At 33.6% G+C, this 20523-nt stretch overlaps 1 protein-coding gene across 1 annotated transcript in view; it reads right to left on the minus strand.

Moving 5' to 3' along the window:
- Nucleotides 1-348: 348 nt before the first annotated feature.
- The window catches only part of LOC136842764 (uncharacterized), a 35988-nt gene continuing 15813 nt past the window's right edge, over nt 349-20523 (minus strand). The window contains exon 4 of the mRNA XM_067110558.1: nt 349-585. Coding sequence (XP_066966659.1) covers nt 349-585 — 237 coding nt within the window. The remainder of the gene's footprint in view (nt 586-20523) is intronic.

Consider the following 20523-nt stretch of genomic DNA (forward strand, 5'->3'; position numbering starts at 1 on the left):
GAGTTTAACTTTTTTACCATACCTGCTTTGTACATGCTTTTTTTTAGGGGTGGGGACTGAGATGCTTTGTAAATTGAATGCCTCGCCCTCTATCTCCCTATATCTCCCAATATATACAATCCCGGCAATAACGATAAATCCAGCCTACGCTACGTAAATTTCCCGCCCCTCCCCTTTCAACCGCTTGTGCAACACTTTCAGTGACTCTTGTGTTTGTTTTAGTTTGCCCTCACTTCCTGCTTTTACCCGTCTTTCTTACTTTTTTTTATTATCCTTTCTGTCTTCTTCTTCTTCTTCTTCTTCTTCTTCTTCTTCTTCTTCTTCTTCTTGTCCCATCTATTTCTTTCGTTATATATCCTCCCTTTCGTTCTGAGGTGGAACGCTCTTCCTTCTTCTTCTTCTTCTTCTTCTTCTTCTTCTTCTTCTTCTTCTTCTTCTTCTTCTTCTTCTTGTCCCATCTATTTCTTTCGTTATATATCCTCCCTTTCGTTCTGAGGTGGAACGCTCTTCCTTCTTCTTCTTCTTCTTCTTCTTCTTCTTCTTCTTCTTCTTCTTCTTCTTCTTCTTCTTCTTCTTCTTCTTCTTCTGAGTGGGTAGATCAAATAAAAATCAGCAGCTCTTAGTGTCGTTTTCAATTAGTGTCATGCTTTCGTTAGCTTTTGACACAGAATGAGGAAAAAAAATTTAAAACAGAGAATTTCATGTTTGTAATTTACTCTTGGACAAAGTCAGTCTAAAGTATAAAACAAGTGCAGGTCAAATATCTATATAAGTATTTACAAAAGTGCCTTTTAAGAGGCAACGTGAAAAGGAAAACTAAATATCAGTAAATGTACAAAGGTGACTTTCGGAAATTTAATGATGAAACTTCAATGCTATTTTTATCGTGACTTAAGTACAGGGCGTAATTTGGATAGCATTAAACATAATAACATACTTAATGATTTCAATTGTATAATTATATCGACTTCATATATGTCCTGGAAACACATTCTTATATATATATATATATATATATATATATATATATATATATATATATATATATATATATATATATATATATATATATATATATATACATTTATATATATATATATATATATATATATATATATATATATACATATATAAATATATGTATATAAATATATATACAAACTATTCTTCTAATATTTATATAGGAGTCATGTGGAACTATAGTCATCTTTTTTAGCAAATATCAGAGTATTATTGAAGGTCTATTACGAGACAAAACATAAATCTCAATTCAGTCAAGTAAGCTCATATGACATTCCTATAATCAACTTCAGTTCAAAGGTAATTTCGGTTATGTACCTTTGCAATAATGCCATCGTACAATTCAGCGGGAAGTTATCGTTCATTTCGAATGAATCTACTCGGATGACAAATCTTTGATTTATTAACTCTGTAAGGTTTACCTCTTATCTTTATAACTATCTCTGGGTCATTTATGAAGATCAGAGGGACTGCGTTTAAAGCCTTTATCCGCCATATTTATGAAGGTCTCGCTTCCTGACTGTCTGTAGTTATGAATTTGAGGGAGTTATGAATGGCCTAGGTTGCGCCTCCATCGCTTCGTCGTTAAAGCATCATTTATAACTCGGGATTTCTCCGGAGCTGCTGATCCTTTTCGAGTGAGGAAGTGTGTCATAAGGCGGCTCATGAAACAGCGGGATCCTTAGTTCATTTGAAAAGATATTAAATTTCAAGTATTCTTAAAAGTACTTTGCAGAGACGGTTTCTTAAACAGTAATGGTCTGTGGACTGGGTTCGGTAATAAGAAGCATGAGTGTGGCGCATTTCATTTTCATGTTTTATTCTCCTTCTTGTGCTCTAAGTACTGAAAAGTTTATCGTAAAGCTAGAAGGTCTACGACTATGGCGAAGTATCTTTTATTTTACCTTAAACGAACTTTACTATTCACTAAAAGGTACACAGTATTTTCCATTTGATTCTTACCACCCATAAAAAACTGGCCTATCTGAGAAACCCCTACGGAATTATCATCCATATTTCATTTACTTAACTTCAGGCCCTTCGAGTAAGCGGAAATCTTTTTTTTTCTTTCTTATCAAATTTGTAACCGTATCCATACATATATATATATATATATATACATACGTACATACATACATACAAACGTAAGTATATATACATATGTAACATGTATATATATATGTATTTGTATATACATGTATATGTTCATGTGAATATGTGTATACAAATTTGATTATATGATGAAGAACAATAAGACATTTCCGATTACTCGAAGGCGTTGAAGGCGAGTAAATGAATTTTGGATGGTATCTCCGTAGAGTGTATCATGTTCTCGTGCTCTTCAGTACAACCCATTTCTTCTGTGTAGTTAAAAGCGGATAGAAGCTCAGTAGAATAAGAAGTCGTTGGGTTATTTTGCATTCAACGTAATGTACAATTCCCTTGAATAAAATTTGGAGGCGTGGGCCCTAAACTTAAACGGCTTTTTCCTTGAAAATTCATTCATTCCATTCAGGTACGGGAAATCTCCTGATGTCATTTCATTTTGGTGAGAGATCTGAAATCTTTATGCTATTTATATGCTGATGCAGTTTCCTCCTTAGAAGGTGAAATAATTTCATATGAGACAGTTAAATTTTTGCTGGTGCAAAGATTCATAATGTTTGACATGTAAATATACATACACATAACATACTGTGTATGTATATATATATATATATATATATATATATATATATATATATATATATATATATATATATATATATATATATATATATATACTCAACACCAGAGCTGCAGCTCTCAAAATCATACTCGTAGGCGTCCAGGGAAAGGCACTCGGTACAAATGATGGTTTATTAACATTTTAAATGAGATAATACTGTGGTGTTTTAAATTAGTTGTTATAATAAATGTTTTTATGAATAATCATTGAGAGTCAATTCGCTGTATTTCAGCCTTGAAAATGCAACAATGTAGTTGTGAAACGTCGGCATTAGCAATAAACTATGAGTATATATATATATATATATATATATATATATATATATATATATATATATATATATATATATATATATATATATATATATATATATATATATATATATATATATATGTATATATATATATATATATTATATGATATATATGTGTGTGTATACGTATGCATGCATGTATATATATATATGTATATGTATGTATGTATGTATGTATGTATGTATGTATATATATGTATATATATACACACATTTGTGTGTGTGCATTTGTGAATATAGAAGGCAAAAATCCATTGAAAAAACTAAAACTGCTAAGGAGCAATATATGAAATGACATCCTAATCCTTCTAGCAAATACATTTGATTAATGAAAGTTATATTTGTTCGCCACCCTTCACTAAATTGAACCATATGGTAAGACCCAGGAATGTATATAGGGCATAATTCTGCTTATCTCATCCTCAGATCAATGCCTGATAACTTGCAGCATTCATTTGAGGTTAGACGTCGTCTTCAACATATCACAGAGTTCCATATGATATTAATAGAAATTTTAGCTTGGAAACGATTTGATGTCATTCATTACATTGCTGAAGCATATCTTCAATATAAGGTTATTTGTTTATTTGTCCGTTCGCTTGCTTATCAGTTTTTTTTTATTCATTAACTGACTGTGTGATTTATTGATTGATTGATTGGATACGCAAATTTCACAATATTGCTATTTGTTTATATATGTCCTTCTTCCATGTCAGTGTATATATATGTTTGTGTGTATGTGGTGTGTTTTTTTAATGTGTGGGTGTATTATTTCACAAAGTAATTAGTAAACAAATATAACCTGTTTACCCATAACACCTTAACGAAAAAGATTTAAAAGTTAAAACCAAAAAACACTATCACAAAAAGATGGACTCATTTCGTCACTTTTCAAGTAATACCCATAAAAAATTACATAATTTCAAGGTTCTGAAATATTCCTCTAACTGTACTTTACTTGAGAAAATTTAATGTAAGGGTTCACTTAGAATGTAAACATAAACAGTAGTATAACTCAAGAACCACTAGTAATTTCATGGCTATTAACCAGTCATGTCATTTGACTTATTTTGCGAAATAGTACAGAGGCATAAAATCTGGTCTAGTTACCCTTAATTGGAATTTGTATAACATTGTGTCATTTGCGATTACCTAACAGTTTTCTATTAATGATAATAGTAATGATTATATTCATAATGATATAAATGATAATGCTACATTCATGTGCATTCTAAACAAAGTCAGCTGTCCAATTCAACAGCAAACTCGAGTGCATGACCCAAACATTTACCTCCCAGAATGACGATTTCCACTTTGGAAAAATATTTGAAAACTCTGAATATTTTTTTATCTAAAGCCTCTATGCGCGAGGTTACACAAAAAAAAATTTTGTTTTGCCGGATTCGCATTGTTCCAGCTCGAACGAATGTTGATATCATGAGAATTTCGGATTAGCCGTGATCATGTCCAGCGTTTATGCTAATATATGCATAGCTCTTGCAAAGCTAAACGCTAATAACGTTTATGTAGCGAACGATTCTAAAAAAAAAAAATACAGTCTGACCTGGTTATGAATATTCAAAAAATGAACGTGGTATTATTTTTAGATTTACATCAGCGTGCTTTTGTTACTCACTTTGCTGGTATGAGTCTGGTGAAGAACGCAGGTATACAAACGTAATTCACAGACGTACATATATATATATATATATATATATATATATATATATATATATATATATATATATATATATATATATATATACATATATATATATATGTATGTATGTATGTATGTATGTATGTATGTATGTATGTATGTATGTATGTATGTATGTATGTATGTATGTATGTATATATATATACATATATATATATATTGTGTGCGTGTGTGTGTACATGTACATACCTGTGTAAGTACATGTATATTTATATGTATATGTACAGTATATGTACATGAATGTACGCGTGTTTTTGTACTTTGCGCATGCGCGTGCGTATATTTTCATAATTTCTTGGAGACAAATACAGTGTCTTCATGCTCTTTTCAACATTCCACCTCCTCTCCTGGGAGTGCCAAGACACCGATGATTCGTGCATCTGGAAGCAAAGAAGAAAAGCAATGAAATAAAAAAAAACAAGGAATAAGAAAGAGGATACAACAGCGGCCACTAGGCCTCTTATATGTCAGTGTCGATTCTCTCGTTCGACTTCATTTATTCCGGATGAAATGAGCACAGTACTTTTCCTCCTAAAAAGAAAGATTCAGAACGAATAATGAAACAAAATCTCCAGTAAATCTTTCCGTCTTTGTTTTTTATTCTCGTTACGTTTTGGAATTATTTTCTCTGAGTTTGTAAAGTTGTTGTGGCTGATAAATTAGTTTGAGTAGCTTTGCTAAAGAGTCCTTTCTTGCTACTTAACGTTGACGAATATTGATTATATTTCAGTTGCGCTACAAGTTGAAGATGAAAAGACTGTCATAACGTGAATTTGAACCTATGTACTTCATTTGCGTATGCTCATAATAACCTTTATTAAGTAGAAATTGCGCCGAAGAAACTTCCGGGCAATCGAGTTTTCTGTACAGCGTACAATCAAGAGCGGGGCCACCGAAAGTAGATTTATCTTTCGGTAGTCTCAGTATAATGCCACAAAGCTCTCAGCTGGCCGTGGTGGCCTGTGTTGTTGCGGTGCCAGAGGCACGATTAAGGTTAACTTTAACCTTAAATAAAATAAAAATTACTGAGGTTAGATGACTGCAATTTGGTACGTTTGATGATTCGAGGGTGGATGATCAACATACCAATTTGCAGCCCTCTAACCTCAGAAGTTTTTAAGACTTGAGGGTGAACAGAAAAAGTGCAGACAGAAAAAAGTGCGGACGTACAGACAGAGCCGGCACAATAGTTTTCTTTTCAGAAAACTAAAAAGTAATCATTTCTCTGAATAATTACAGTTTTTCTCAAATATGCATAACTTTGAATATATAGGGAGCATAAAAGTTCAATGAGTTCGGCAGATCTTTACACGACAGTCTGGTGTGCTGGCAAAGTAAAGATAACATAACGAAAATCTCAGTTGGGAACTCTTTTAGAACAGAAGGTGCTCTAAAACTGCTCGAAAATATTACTTGGCAACTCGTGTTCAACAACACTGGACTCTGGTAATACATAACTGAAAGTGCCCCTTGCCAATATATTTTTGGTAGTTAGCGTCTTGCACAACGTCAGACGTAGCAGAACTGGCTCGTTTTCATACTGAATTATACTCTTTAGTATTCTAATAAAGATGTAGTTATCTGCAGCTTAGACTCTTGATAGTTAGGCCGTTTACGTGATTAACAACATAGCCATCAACGTAGTTAATTCTTCCGACGAATCCCTCTTACATAAGTTAATATAAAGCTTTCCAAAAAAAAAAATAGCTTACATGGCTTTTCATACCTGTTATTGTTCTATACTGTAGTGTAAAAGAAATCTCCTGTGAGACTATGAATTAAATGGTTGGACAGAATGGCAAACATCATCCTCAACGATCATTTCAGCCATGAAATGGTTACTGAGGGAAATACTGACCTTTGAATTTCGATTTGTTATGAAGGAAATTATCTTAAAAGACATTGGCAAGAGACAACGGCTGGAAAACAGGCCGAGAGGACGGAAAAGGAATTTTAAGGAAAAATTAGAATTCAAGAAAATGGTTTGGGCCAACGAAAATGAATGAGAACAGAGTGAAAAGGATGATGCTGTTACTGATAAGCCAAAAGATTATTAGAATGAGCAATTGTGGGTGACGGATGACATGGATCAGCATAAGAGTAAAAGGCATATGATGTTGATGACAATGATAACACAGAATGCATGTAAACATAAATATTTACTTTGGACAAAAGTATAATTGAGGCTTTAGACTGATATTGATGATAATGATAACACAGAATGCATGTAAGCATAAATATTCACTTTGGACAAAAGTATAATTGAGGTTTTAGACTGATATTGATGATAATGATAACACAGAATGCATGTAAACATAAATATTTACTTTGGACAAAGTATAATTGAGGCTTTAGACTGATATTGATGATAATGATAACAGAATGCGTAAACATAAATATTTATTTTTGGACAAAAGTATAATTGAGGCTTTAGACTGATATTGATGATAATATACTTTGAATGCATGTAAACATAAATATTTACTTTGGACAAAAGTATAATTGAGCTTTAGACTGATATTGATGATAATGATAACAGAATGCGTGTAAACATAAATATTTACTTTGGACAAAAGTATAATTGAGGTTTTAGACTGATATTGATGATAATGATAACACAGAATGCATGTAAACATAAATATTTACTTTGGACAAAAGTATAATTGAGGCTTTAGACTGATATTGATGATAATGATAACAGAATGCGTGTAAACATAAATATTCACTTTGGACAAAAGTATAATTGAGGCTTTAGACTGATATTGATGATAATGATAACACAGAATGCATGTAAACATAAATATTTACTTTGGACAAAAGTATAATTGAGGCTTTAGACTGATATTGATGATAATGATAGCACAGAATGCATGTAAACATAAATATTTACTTTGGACAAAAGTATAATTGAGGCTTTAGACTGATATTGATGATAATGATAGCACAGAATGCTTGTAAACATAAATATTCACTTTGGACAAAAGTATAATTGAGGCTTTAGACTGATATTGATGATAATGATAACACAGAATGCGTGTAAACATAAATATTCACTTTGGACAAAAGTATAATTGAGGCTTTAGACTGATATTGATGATAATGATAACACAGAATGCGTGTAAACATAAATATTCACTTTGGACAAAAGTATAATTGAGGCTTTAGACTGGTATTGATGATAATGATAACACAGAATGCGTGTAAACATAAATATTTACTTTGGACAAAAGTATAGTTGAGGCTTTAGACTGATGTCACACACAATGTAATGACACTAGCTGAGCGAGAATAGAGCCTTGTCTCCTAATATGCACGCACTGATAATAATAGAATGATAGTAAATAAGAATATATATACATTTGAAGAGAAAGATCGAAGCATCCGCCCAATTAAGTATCAGCTGATAAACTATTGTCTGCCCAATTTCCCGAAGACTCTCACAAACGAGCATCCGGAGAACGAAAAGTCTTTCGACAAAATCTTTAATTAGGTCTTCCTTGATAACTAAGGATAACTCTCTCTCTCTCTCTCTCTCTCTCTCTCTCTCTCTCTCTCTCTCTCTCTCTAGACAAAATCTTCAATTAGGCCTTCCTTGATAACTAAGGATAACTCTCTCTCTCTCTCTCTCTCTCTCTCTCTCTCACATACATAAACACACACACTCATACGCATATACACGCAAAAACACTAGGCACATAATCCAGCCCAAATTGACATCAAATTATTAAACTTTCCCAAATTACCGTTAATAATAGCATTGAAAATAGTCTATTTTTTAGTTAATTAGGCATTAAATCGTAGTTTTAAATCACAGGCTTCAGTTTCATGCTCATTTATTCAGTAGCATATATTACATTATTTTTTTCATTTAATTTTTTTTTTATTTCTTTTAATGTCCTCGACATACGACTTCTCTCTCCTCCATTATTCATGGGAAATTTAAATCCTTTTCCATTCTTCATTTAATCTCTTGGGTTCCATGTAAAAGTTTAAAACGTTACTTATTCTTTTTTCCTTCATTTTCATTTTTGGCTATTTTTTCCATGTTCTAAGCACATTATCCTTTCTTCCTTTTATCCTGTATGCGTGTCCTTTAACCTCCTCTCTTTTACGTGCCTTCATTTTTATTTTTCTCTTTTTATTTTCTCTTTTTTTCTTTTTTTTTTTGCCTCCAGCCTCGACGACTCACTTTTCCATTCTCTACAGCGCTGTTATCGCCCCCACAACAACACCTCCCTTGGGAAATTCGCTGAAAAGCAAGACTAAGAGGAAGGGTGGAGAGAGAGAGAGAGAGAGAGAGAGAGAGAGAGAGAGAGAGAGAGAGAGAGAGAGAGAGAGAGAATTCGTTGGAAACTCATAAAGAGGAAAACGCCAAGAAATACAGACAAACGGAAAGACAGAAAGGGACAGAATTTGTTTAATCTGTCGAGGTAGAATGAGTGAGAATTTACATTTTATATAGAGAGAGAGAGAGAGAGAGAGAGAGAGAGAGAGAGAGTTTTCTTTTGAAAATTTATAAAAAGGAAGACCGTTAGACAGACACTGACAGAAAGAAAGACAGACAGAGGCAAAATTCATTTAAACTGTAGAGATAAAAAGGGTGAGAATCTATATTATATATATATATATATATATATATATATATATATATATATATATATATGTGTGTGTGTGTGTGTATGTATGTATGTATGTATGTATGTATGTATGTATGTATGTATGTATGTATAAATACATATATATATATATGCGTGTGTGTGTGTGTGTGTGTGTGTGTGTAAAGAGAGAGAGAGAGAGAGAGAGAGAGAGAGAGAGAGAGAGAGAGAAAGGCCCATGCTCCAAACTCCCCAGTCTCATAGATTTTGTATAAAGTTCTTATCCTAGAAAGTTTTCAAGGAAAAGAATACATTTGCATTGTAAAGCAATGTAATCGGCATCTCGGAGGACATCGTTAGCCAGCAAGCAAGCGCTTGAATAAAGCTGAAATAATCTTTTGGTAATATTTTTTTTGTTGTTAAAGAATGAAAAATAAAATAAAGCGGTTGAAGTCAATTAATTTTTATGCACTATAAAATCACAGACCTCGCTTCCTGCACCTTTAGAAGGTGTGAAAGAGCCAAAGTGAGATCTGTATTTGAAGGTGAGCAGGTGGTTAGCAAAAAGATGAATGGGACAACGCTACCCAGTCTTTTATATATTATAATTCCTTTTGTTTTGTATTCTTCCATGAATTATGAACAAACGCACCATCCTTACCAACTTGAATCATATTTACTTTACAGAAAGTTATTCAGTGATATTAAAGCGTAAACGAGTGTATTTAAGGTGTACCACACCTTTTGAATCTGTGGAATGAAAGGACTGTTTGAATAAAAAGGAAGGGCCGTTGAATGCCTGACGTATTGACGTGTTACTGAAAAGGTGTCTTTGCAATTGCATAAAGTATAAACTGCGAGTTCCATTTAGCATTTGAAGGATTTCACACTATCTTTGTTGGCGTCACTCGTAACTTCGTTAGCGTGTGCACTTCGATCCTGTTAATATTAACTTCGTTAGTTTTACCTCGTAATTCGCTGGTTTAGATTCTTGGATTTTATCGCTCAGTCTTTGTGAAGATAATTATAACCTCTTAGGGAAAACAGCCTTTTGCAGAATATACAGTTTTATCTGCTGCCCTGCTACAAGTTAATCTGAACTTATATATTTTTCAATATAGCAGTTTCCATGGCAAATGAGGGACACCTTATCGTTACAACTTCTACCTTTGCTCTTTAGTTTTCTGTAGAAGAAAACTATTGTGCCGGCTTTGTTTTATCCGTCCGCACTTTTTCTGTCCGCACTTTTTCTGTCCGCCTTCAGATCTTAAAAACTACTAAGGGTAGAGGGCTGCAAATTGGTATGTTGATCATCCACCCTCAAATCATCAAGCATAACAAATTGCAGCCCTCTAGCCTCAGTAGCTTTTATTTTATTTAAGGTTAAAGTTAGCCATAATTGTGCGTCTGACAACTATATAGGACAGGCCAACACTGGGCCGTGGTTAAAGCCTCATGGGCCGCGGCTCATACAGCATTATACTGAGACCACCTAAAGACATCTATTTTCGGTGGCCTTGATTTTACGCTGTACAGAAAACTCGATTGCACAGAAGAAACTTTGGCGCATATTTTACTTGTTTATTATTATTATTATTATTATTATTATTATTATTATTATTATTATTATTATTATTATTATTATAATTATTATTATTATTATTATTATTATTATTCAGAAGATGAATCCTATTCACATGGAGCAAACCCACAGGGGCCATTGACCAGAAATTCAAGCTTCCAAAGAATGTGGTGTTCGTTTGGAAGCAGTGAGAGAAGGTAACAGAAAATACACAAAGAAGAGATCAGTCATTAGAAAAGAAAAACTGAATAAAACAAACTGACAATTTAATCATAATCTACTTTTGCCTTGTAGCTCTACCACACTCATACTTAGCTTTTAATTGCATTCGTTTTCTTTATAAAATTAATCTTTATAAGCGATTAATTGCATAGATATTTGCTGTCATTTAGTCAAATATCGGTAAAAATCTGTATTAAATTTCTCACAACTCCCCGTTAAACTTATCGTAAATCCAGATTAAGTCTCTTTTAAAGTTTTTTAAATCTCACCTAAACTTATGTTTAATCTCTGCTTTGCTCTGGTCAAGACTTTTTCGTCGAAACCAAAAAATAAAAAAAAAATCTAACAAAAAATGTTTACACAGTCTCTCTCAAACCAGGGAATTCCCGTTCAGGAAAAAGTAACTTACACGACAGTAATTTCCCCAGTATTTTTTCCTGCCTCTCTCTCTCTCTCTCTCTCTCTCTCTCTCTCTCTCTCTCTCTCTCTCTCTCTTATTTTTTTTTACTGACGGACCAGGCTGTGGAAACATTGACTCATAAACGTCGGTTACAACAAAACGGAAAATAAAAATTCAAAAATGACAGAATTTATTTCATGAGACAGAACATATTCTCCGGTCATCTCTCTTATGTAAGTATTACCAAATTTATTCCATGAGGCAACACAAATTCTCTAGTTATCCCTCCTATGAATCTGTTATCATTAGTAGCATTATCACCACTGAAGGCTGTGGTATTAGTAGGCGCAGTCAGTAATGGTCGTGGTATTAGTGAGGAAGCTGTGTATTCTTCGTCAGTAATATGTACGAATTACCTTCCCTGAGGGAGAACACGTACCCACTTATTTATTTATTTATTTATTTATAGTTTTGCTTATTTTACGCCGTGGTGGCGTAGTGGTATGATTCCCGGCTAGCAGTCGAGAATGCCGGGGTTCAAATCCCGCCGCTCACTAATGGCTCGGATTGCGCCACTGTAAAAATCCGGCAGCCAGTCAACCTAACGGTACGAAAAAACCCGAGAGGTTCAGTAGGAGGATAGGTACCAGCCCTCGGTCTGGGGAGTTAAACAGCGGGCCTGACGACACACTGCCCCCGTGTCATAGGCACTGGGACCTGTACCCCGCTGGCTGTCGGCCTAAGAAACAGATCAGCGCCTGCCCTATGAGCTTGCAGAGGTCCAAGAAGACTTTAATTTTTAACTTTTGCTTATTTACTAGCATTCTGTTCCGTGGACGTTTTCTGTGCAAGCTCATGGTATTAGATATTATCCGATGAGAACGTTTGTTCATTAAAAATAACAGCAGTAGTAGTAATAATAGGAGTAATAGTAGCTGTATTAGAAGAAGCATGAGTCATCTATTCTATTATTATTCTACTATTATTCTTAGTGCATTTAACTTATTTCTCTTATTTCCTTTTACTATTGTTGATTACTTTAGTTGTTATATTATCATCGTGATACTGCTTCTGATAAACATGAAATACTTTAAAACATCATACAAGTGTGATATCTAATATTAAATTGATATAATATTACCTACATTGTCCCTTAGCTATCTGCTCCTAAATGAAGGGAAAATGACTGAAAATACATTCCCCCTGTTCATTTTTTTAAGCTAAAAAATAACATTTGACTGCACGAACCTGGAACGCTTCAAAACAGAACTTGTTCTACTCTTTTCCGTTCATTTCATTTTTCATTTTTCAAGAATTCTGACGGAATTTGCCGGAGAACTGCTTTGCAAAAATACGAACTTTTTGAATTTTAATTGTTTAGAAAAAGATTATTTACTTGTGAAATTATTCGGTCATGCGGTTTTACTTTTGATATAATTACCAGAGTGTTATTTATTCTCTCTCTCTCTCTCTCACTCTATCGTTCCCAACGTTATCGTTTGTTTGTCGTTTGTTCTTTTGCCAAACCCGTCTGCTCTCTCTCTCTCTCTCTCTCTCTCTCATCCCCACGAAATCATACACTTACTTTTTTTTGTTTTTAAGCCGTCGGGCACCAATATGATAATCAATCCAGTAGGTTTCAGTCCCTGAATAGCAACTAAAATGACTGTACCCAGTAAAGTTTACCGAGAGAATTGACTGAATATGTGGCTGAATATCTGTTTAGAATAAGGGAAGTGTGTTCCATAGGGAGGGCGAGTCCCGGCGGAATGGACTATAGGAATGCTTTTTTCACTTTTATGCAAATGGAGTGAAATAGTGTAAGGGTTTATTAATGCCTGGGTGATTTCACATTTTAGAAAGGGATTTGGCTTGAGGGCTAACGGCAAGGTATGAATGGTAATACGAGAGAGAGAGAGAGAGAGAGAGAGAGAGAGAGAGAGAGAGAGAAAGAGAGAGAGAGAGAGAAGAGGGAAGGGAGGGGAAAAGTGAGAGAGAGACAGACAGACAGACAGAGAATAAGGTAACCCTATAAACTGACATAACTTAGAATTATTCATTTCATGTGTGTACATGTGGCCAAGAGAGAGAGAGAGAGAGAGAGAGAGAGAGAGAGAGAGAGAGAGAGAGAGAGAATAAGATAGCACTGTGGACTGAAATAACTTAGAATTATTCATTTCAAGTATGTACATGTGGCCGAGAGGGAGACAGAGAGAGAGAGAGAGAGAGAGAGAGAGAGAGAGAGAGAGAGAGAGAGAATAAGGTACCCTGTAAAATGCCATAACTTAGAATTATTCATTTCATGTGTGTACATGTGGCCGAGAGAGAGAGAGAGAGAGAGAGAGAGAGATATTCCTACCCCTTGATCTTTGACATTTACATCGACGCTGTGACTATCTGCAGTCACTCATTTATACCGTAATAGAAAAACATTCCATTTGGAATGGAGTAATCCAATTTCTTTATTAACCTGCCTTCAAAACACTAATTGTCAACGCATGTAGACTGTATTAAACACTCCTCCATGTTAAAAATTCCCTGATATATATATGTGTATGTTTGTGTGTGTGTGTGTGAGTGTATGTGTGTATTTCTATCTGACGAGAGATACAATGCCTTTATTTTGTCATATGTGTATTTATGTGTGTGTGTTTGTGTTTGTGTTTGTGTGTGTGTGTACGTGTGTGTATTTCTGTCAGACGAGAGATACTCGTTCAATACCTTTTTATTAAAAAGTTGGGATGAAAAAAGTTTTTCCTATTGTGAATTCATATATTTTAATCCAAGAGATTATCCCGGTTTTTTAACGGGCTAAATGTACTGAATATCTTTTGGAAAAGTCGAGCAATTGCGTCACATTCAGGGAATTCCAATAATAATTCAGTGTCTTCCAGTTTTTTCTGTCCATGTTTAATCTTGTCGTTCATATATTGTAGTTAGTTCACTCAGTGATGCTTAATGGCTTTTTGCACTTTTTCCGTATGATTATGAGTGGTTTTGGATAATAATAATAATAATAATAATAATAATAATAATAATAATAATAATAATAATAATAATAATAATAATAATAATAATAATAACTTTTACTCTTTTTTCCATTTGAGCTTATGTGGTATTCTATAATAATAATAATAATAATAATAATAATAATAGTATTATTATTATTATTATTATTATTATTATTATTATTATTATTATTATTATTATTATTATTATTATTATTTCAATATGGCTACAGCTATATGATCTAGCGTTAACTCGAGCAGGAACAATGCTGTTAAATCTATATTTATTCAATTTTCACAACAACTTTTACGTTGACATTTAACGAGCTGTATTCGGAGCAAGAGCCCGTGCCAATACAGGGCTGGTTTAATTTAACAACAACAACTAACAATGACATTTTTGGTAACATGCTGGTCGGTTATGCTATTAAAATGTTATGTTAAAATTAACAGTGACTGACATTTGTACGACATGTAGATATTGAGAACCGTTTTGTTTTTATTCTGAAAACATTTCATTAGTTTAATGGCGTAGAGGAACTTATTAATAAAAGGTAGTTTATGAGAGGCGATGGTGACTCTGTCTTTCAAAGTATATGAAATATGAAAATGGGTTACAGTGAGGCCTAATGACCAACAGATTGGGAAAGGGCTTTCGAGTGACGTCAGATAAAGACAAATTTTACCTCTGTTGTTATAACGAAATAGTAATTCGGATGTAATATTATTAAATGTAACAAGAAACTAATAAAAATCAGTTCCGAATAATCTCAGAACTTTATCAGATTGAGCAAAAAATTCATTATAACAGTAAAAAAAAAAATTATTATGCGTGAAAAGAGAATTTAAGCTCAACATATGAAATGGAATTACGAAAAGGACTTATTCATGAATTATAAAGAAACAATATTTTACTGGAAATGAATCGAATCCCACAGAAACAGGGAGGTCATTCTGGCAGCCACGCCTCAGGAGTCAGTCAAATAATGAAGTGATAAACCCACCTTTAAAGGTAGGTTTAAATGGATCGAGGGATACACCACGAAAAGAAATCAGAAGCAAGAAGAAAATTACAAAGTTTGGCCACAGAGTGAAAGAATCCCTGGAACTCCAGCAATGCAAAAACTAATCCCTGGAACTCTACGAATACAGACACTATACTTACTTGCAATACGCAAGCGCTGTATACTGCTGTTTTCTGTTACATAGTATAATAAAGTCAGCAGGATGATGCTTCCATTCCCATCAAAATATTCACCAAATATTAACCCTGATTCCGAGGACACGCCATAAAAAAATCTTCCAGTTGATGACACGGAATAACTCGACGAAAGAGCATGACAGAAATGGCAGCCAAAAAGGAGAAATCGTATTGATTCCCAGTGAAATACACATGAAAATGGGATTTATTTTGTTGCTGGAAAATCGTAAATGGAGGAAACGTAATTTAAGCTTTGCTGTTAAGCTCTTACGTCGCTTATATTGTGCATTTAGTCATTATAGAATTAACACAAAGAGACGGGAATAGGACGGGTGAGAGGTGAGAGAGAGAGAGAGAGAGATCGAGAAATCTCTTAGCAAGCACTGAAATGAATAGTGAAACTGATGGCAAAATAGACAGAGAGAGAGAGAGAGAGAGAGAGAGAAGGGAGAAAGGGGGAAAAATATCGCAACATAAAAAAATTAGATAGATAGATAAATAGATAGATAAAGTGGAAATTTCATAGCAAATGAAAAGGCATACATGGGAGAATAGATAGACAGAGAGAGAGAGATAGAGCTACAGAGATAGATAGACAGATGAAAAAGAATACATTGGAGTATAGACAGATAGATAGATAGATAGATAGATAGATAGATAGATAGATAGACAGACATACAAACGGATAGACAGACAGATAGACAGATAGATCAATGAAACAGGACACATGAAAGACGAGCTGTTTGCACCGGTTCCCAGCCTCCAATCAACCGAGCACTCGTTTAAAAGTCAAAGGTGCAGTTCATGCCACTAAAACAAAGCACCCGACCTCTTGAACTCGGCCTTCCTTTCACGAGCAAGAGTCGAGAAGGAAATCCCTTTTCCATCAAAGGGGTCCATTTTATCTATAGAAATGTGGACACGACACCAAGTTTGTATCGTTTTTTTGGATATATATATATATATATATATATATATATATTATATATATATATATATATATATATATATATATATATATATATATATATATATATTATATATATATATATATATATATATATATATATATATATATATATATATATATATATATATATATATATATATATATATATATATATATGTATATACTGTATATATATATATATATATATATATATTATATATATATATATATATATATATATATATATATATACTATATATATATTATATATATATATATATATATATATATATTTATACACTAAAACATATATATATAATATATATATATATATATTATATATATATATATATATATATATATATATATATATAGCTTACTAAAACTGTTTGTTTGTTTTGAACGACACTGGAATCCCAGGCTTCTGAGGCTCCCTCCCCTCCCCCTTCCCTCCTTCACTCCTCCCTCCCCTCCCATCCCCTCCCATCCCCTCCCTTTCCCCTCCACCTCCCCTCCCCCTTCCCCTACCCTTCTCTCCTCTCCTTTCCTTTCCCCTCCTTAACTCTTCCTCCCCCCTCCTCCCCCTCCCTCCTTTGCCTTCCTCCTTCTCACTCCCCCCCCCTCCTCTGCCCCCTCCCCCTTCCGCATTCCTCCTTCCCCTCGCCTCGCCCATCACCCTCCTACTTCCCTTCCCCCCTTTCCTTCTTCCCTCCTCTCCCTCTTCCCCTTCCCCATCACCCTCTTACTCCCCTTCCCCCTCCCCTTCCTTCTTCCCTCCCTCTCCCTCTTCCCTTTTCCCATCCCCCTTCCCCCTTCCCTCCCCCTCCCCCGTAAACGGGGCTGGTGTGTCCGTGGACTTTGCAACTAATGTGGTATATAAATTATGGAATGCTCACGTCTTTCTGTGCTGTTTGTTGCCAGTTTCAAGTCGTTCATTTAATTACCTCCTTTTGATTTCTCGTACTTAATTAGTATAGGTTAGAATAACCATACTACCACGTTTATTAATATTAATATTAATATTAATATTAATATTAATATTAATATTTATATTAATATTAATATTTATATATATAAATAATCAACACACAATCAAGTGTGGAACAGAAATAAATTTCTGATTCACATTTAGGATCAACCCAGGTCTTTCAATTTGAAGGGCAAGGGCGCTGTCCAATAGGCCATGGACAGAGCCTTGCCTTTCAGGAAAAGACACAATTCAATCTCTACTGAGAAGTCAGAAATTTATATATATATAGATTATACATATATTTTGAATCATAAGTCGAAGGAAATTTCAGTAAAATACTGATTTAAGTATTAAATTCCTTCAGTTTTTTTTCGAAATCTGTTATCGGCAAGTTGGTTTCCTAGTATCCTTTTAAGGGTGAAATTACATTGTATGTCTGTAACTTGTCCTCCCTTTTATTTATAGGCCCAGATACCGTTTCCTGTAACTGTTTGCCACTTAAGGTTACAGCATGTTTATTGTATTACTTCCTCCGATTCTATATTTTTTTATTCTCGCTGTTTGCTCTCATATTCTCATGCAATGATTTTGCTTTACAGAGCAAATGCCTTGTGTACAGGTTAGGAAGACCATATATGTTTTGCTAAGTTCATTGTATATTATAATGAACAATCATTTTGTGTGATCCCATGCAGCCCACAGGTCTTCAGTGACTATCTGTCCCCTCATTGAACCTATGGCAGTAAGGAGAAATACCTTTTTAGCTAACTTTTTTTAAGCTGAATTTTATTTGCTTTTTAGCCATTTTATGCTTTCTCGCCATTCTAAATACCCTGATACCTCGGGTGAGGCTCAGACTTAAATGGAAATAAATAATAATTCTGAAACCCATCTGAGCATTCTTTCATGTGCGCATGATAGAGAGAGAGAGAGAGAGAGAGAGAGATAGCTAGCTAGTATAATTAGGCCAAATGCCAGGTACTGAGAGAGAGAGAGAGAGAGAGAGAGAGAGAGAGAGAGAGAGAGAGAGAGAGAGAGAGAGAGAGAGAGAGAGAGAGAGATAGCTGTAGTATAATTAGGCCAAATGCCAGGTACTGAGAGAGAGAGAGAGAGAGAGAGAGAGAGAGAGAGAGAGAGAGAATCTTTGAGAGGAGAGAGAGAGAAATCTTTTCTTATTGATCTAACTAATTCACGCCAGGAGACACATTAAACATGAAATATCTCATGTATGTTATCTTTTCATCAGATAATTTAAAACAATTTTAAATCCAGCGTAAGCTTAAACACTATTTTAAAATATAAAACCTCATTAAAATACTTAAAAAATACTTGAAAGCACATTTAAGTAAAATGTCATCACTTAATACCAAATGGCAACACCACCTCTACCTTTAAAAAGGGAAAGCCATTTAAACTCCGTTGGATCAAATAGCTCAGTTCAGTTTGAATGAATACCTTTAAATCCTTCCCGGCGAACGGATGGTTTAAATCGTCCCCCCCCCCCCCCATTCATTTGCGTGAGTCAGCGGACACCTGCATCTTTTGAACCCCGTCAGGGCATTTAAATCGTGCCTGAGGTTCACTGTAACGGGGCTCTTGGTTGGCGGGAGTTTAAATGCCGTCTTCATGTGTTTAAGGCGTGAAGAAAAAAAGCGATTTTAGGCCGATGTGATTTCGTTATTGATTTTTGTTATAATTTAAGAAGTAAAGTATCTTCTTTCGTCTCTATGTTATTATTTTTAAGTACATTATTGCGATTTTTTATCTGTAATTTCATTAAATATATATTTTCCTAGCAACACAGGGATATTAGACGCTGCATCCAAGTTATTTTGCAACTGCAGTGAGTATGCTATACTACTCATTATTTATTTTATCCGTAGACTGTAAGGTAATTTGGAAAAGTTTATTTTTTTTATTTTCTAACATTTAACTTTTTATGAGTATTTACAAAAAGCATGCATAATATTACTTCGCATCCTGTACTTTACTTAACACAGGGTCGGGCCGAGTAATGTGACTGGAATTGCGGCCATGCTTAGAAAATTTTTCATACATCCCCTTTGAATTCTTTTGTTGTGTAAAGTATGTGTACGATCATGGAACATGCTTTTCTTTCCTGTGATTGAAAATTCTGGCTAGAATTCATTGCTTTAAATAAACATGTTAATCAAAACCTCACCACATGTGACTTCCTTTCTAAGGTAAATGATCGACTGTCATTCAGAGTTTTCCCAGGCAGCGCCAGGTAGGTCAACTAGTGTGTGTGTGTGTGTATGTGTGTGTGTATGTATATATATATATATATATATATATATATATATATATATATATATATATATATATATATATATATATATATATATATATACATATATATATATATATATATATATATATATATATATATATATATATATATTATGAAGAACACAGCATTCTTATCTTTCATTACCATATCACTGCAAAGTAGTTTACAATATTGAATATACATATATATATATATATGTATATATATATATATATATATATATATATATATATATATATATATTATGAAGAACACAGCATTCTTATCTTTCATTACCATATCACTGCAAAGTAGTTTACAATATTGAAACATACATATATATATATATATATATATATATATATATATATATATATATATATATATATATATATATATATATATATATTCATATATATATATGCACGTGTGTGTGCGCGTGCAAATTTTCTGTGCTTGAAATATCCAAAATAAATAAATTAAAAGCACTGTACGTAAAGTGTAAGATTGAAGACAGAAAAACT

Source organism: Macrobrachium rosenbergii, chromosome 2 (genome assembly GCF_040412425.1).
Source record: "Macrobrachium rosenbergii isolate ZJJX-2024 chromosome 2, ASM4041242v1, whole genome shotgun sequence".
Classification (NCBI taxonomy): Eukaryota; Metazoa; Arthropoda; class Malacostraca; order Decapoda; family Palaemonidae; genus Macrobrachium; species Macrobrachium rosenbergii.